This window comes from Oncorhynchus mykiss, chromosome 6 (assembly GCF_013265735.2).
Source record: "Oncorhynchus mykiss isolate Arlee chromosome 6, USDA_OmykA_1.1, whole genome shotgun sequence".
NCBI lineage: Eukaryota > Metazoa > Chordata > Actinopteri > Salmoniformes > Salmonidae > Oncorhynchus > Oncorhynchus mykiss.
Genome location: NC_048570.1, coordinates 94,978,477 through 94,980,339, shown reverse-complemented (window position 1 = coordinate 94,980,339; position 1,863 = coordinate 94,978,477). Strand labels below are relative to the sequence as shown.

The 1,863-nt window shown below is 43.6% G+C and overlaps 1 protein-coding gene across 1 annotated transcript; it reads right to left on the bottom strand.

Moving 5' to 3' along the window:
* Positions 1–343: 343 nt before the first annotated feature.
* Positions 344–1,657, bottom strand: LOC110526860. The gene is made up of 4 exons (XM_036981809.1): positions 1,653–1,657; positions 1,566–1,575; positions 1,185–1,499; positions 344–1,070 (listed from the first exon to the last, which is right to left on the bottom strand). Exons 1-4 carry the CDS (start codon positions 1,655–1,657, stop codon positions 714–716), a joined length of 687 nt encoding a protein of 228 aa, XP_036837704.1. The 3' UTR covers positions 344–713.
* Positions 1,658–1,863: the final 206 nt, after the last annotated feature.

The window sequence follows — 1,863 nt, the reverse complement described above, 5'->3', positions numbered from 1 at the left end:
GAACACAGTCTACTGTAGTGGACATTATGAACACAGTCTACTGTTATGAACACAGTCTACTGTACTGGACATTATGAACACAGTCTACTGTACTGGACATTATGAACACAGTCTACTGTAGTGGACATTATGAACACAGTCTACTGTACTGGACATTATGAACACAGTCTACTGTAGTGGACATTATGAACACAGTCTACTGTACTGGACATTATGAACACAGTCTACTGTACTGGACATTATGAACACAGTCTACTGTACTGGACATTATGAACACAGTCTACTGTACTGGACATTATGAACACAGTCTACTGTATTGGACATTATGAACACAGTCTACTGTATTGGACATTATGAACACAGTCTACTGTTATGAACACAGTCTACTGTACTGGACATTATGAACACAGGTCAGTGTATTGTACTGGACATTATGAACACAGTCTACTGTACTGGACATTATGAACACAGGTCAGTGTATTGTACTGGACATTATGAACACAGGTCAGTGTATTGTACTGGACATTATGAACACAGGTCAGTGTATTGTACTGGACATTATGAACACAGTTCAGTGTATTGTACTGGACATTATGAACACAGTTCAGTGATTTGTATATATCTGAAATGGCACCCTACTTCATTTTAAAGTGCACTACTTTGGAACAGAGCAGTGGACTACAGCAACTAGGGGGTTTCATTCTGGCCCACAGTCACCTGCTGACATCGCTACGGAGCATGAGGTAACAGAGCGTCTTGCTGCCGTGGTAACCATAGGAATCCAAATACTCACAAAGACGCAGGACAACCCTCCGGCTGTGGTTATAGAAGCAGCGCAGGCCGTCGTAAAGAGATGTGGGTGTAGAGACCTCTTCCCAGACCTCTAGTTCTCTGGTGAGCAGGCCGTCGTTAACAGATATGGCTGTAGAGACCTCTTCCCAGACCTCTAGTTCTCTGGTGAGCAGGTCATCATTAAGAGATATGGCTGTAGAGACCTCTTCCCAGACCTCTAGTTCTCTTGTGAGCAGGTCATCATTAAGAGATATGGAGGTAGAGACCTCTTCCCAGACCTCTAGTTATCTTGTGAGCAGGTCATCATTAAGAGATATGGAGGTAGAGACCTCTTGTTATCTTGTGAGCAGGTCATCATTAAGAGATATGGAGGTAGAGACCTCTTCCCAGACCTCTAGTTCTCTTGTGAGCAGGTCATCATTAAGAGATATGGAGGTAGAGACCTCTTCCCAGACCTCAAGTTCTCTTGTGAGCAGGTCATCATTAAGAGATATGGCTGTAGAGACCTCTTCCCAGACCTCTAGTTCTCTTGTGAGCAGGTCATCATTAAGAGATATGGGTGTAGAGACCTCTTCCCAGACCTCTAGTTCTCTTGTGAGCAGGTCATCATTAAGAGATATGGAGGTAGAGACCTCTTCCCAGATCTCTAGTTCTCTTGTGAGCAGGTCATCATTAAGACATATGAAGGTAGAGACCTCTTCCCAGACCTCTCGTTATCTTGTGAGCTGGTCATCATTAATAAGATATATGGTGGTAGAGACCTCTTCCCAGACCTCTTGTTGTCTTATGAGCAGGTCATCATTAAGAGATATGGCTGTAGAGACCTCTTCCCAGACCTCTAGTTCTCTTGTGAGCAGGGCATCATTAAGAGATATGGCTGTAGAGACCTCTTCCCAGACCTCTTGTTCTCTTGTGAGCAGGGCATCATTAAGAGATATGGAGGTAGAGACCTCTTCCCAGACCTCTTGTTATCTTGTGATCATGTCATCATTAATAAGAGATATGGAGGTAGAGACCTCTTCCCAGACCTCTTGTGGGTAATTTCAGCTTAATGGTGCTAAAATCAAAAAG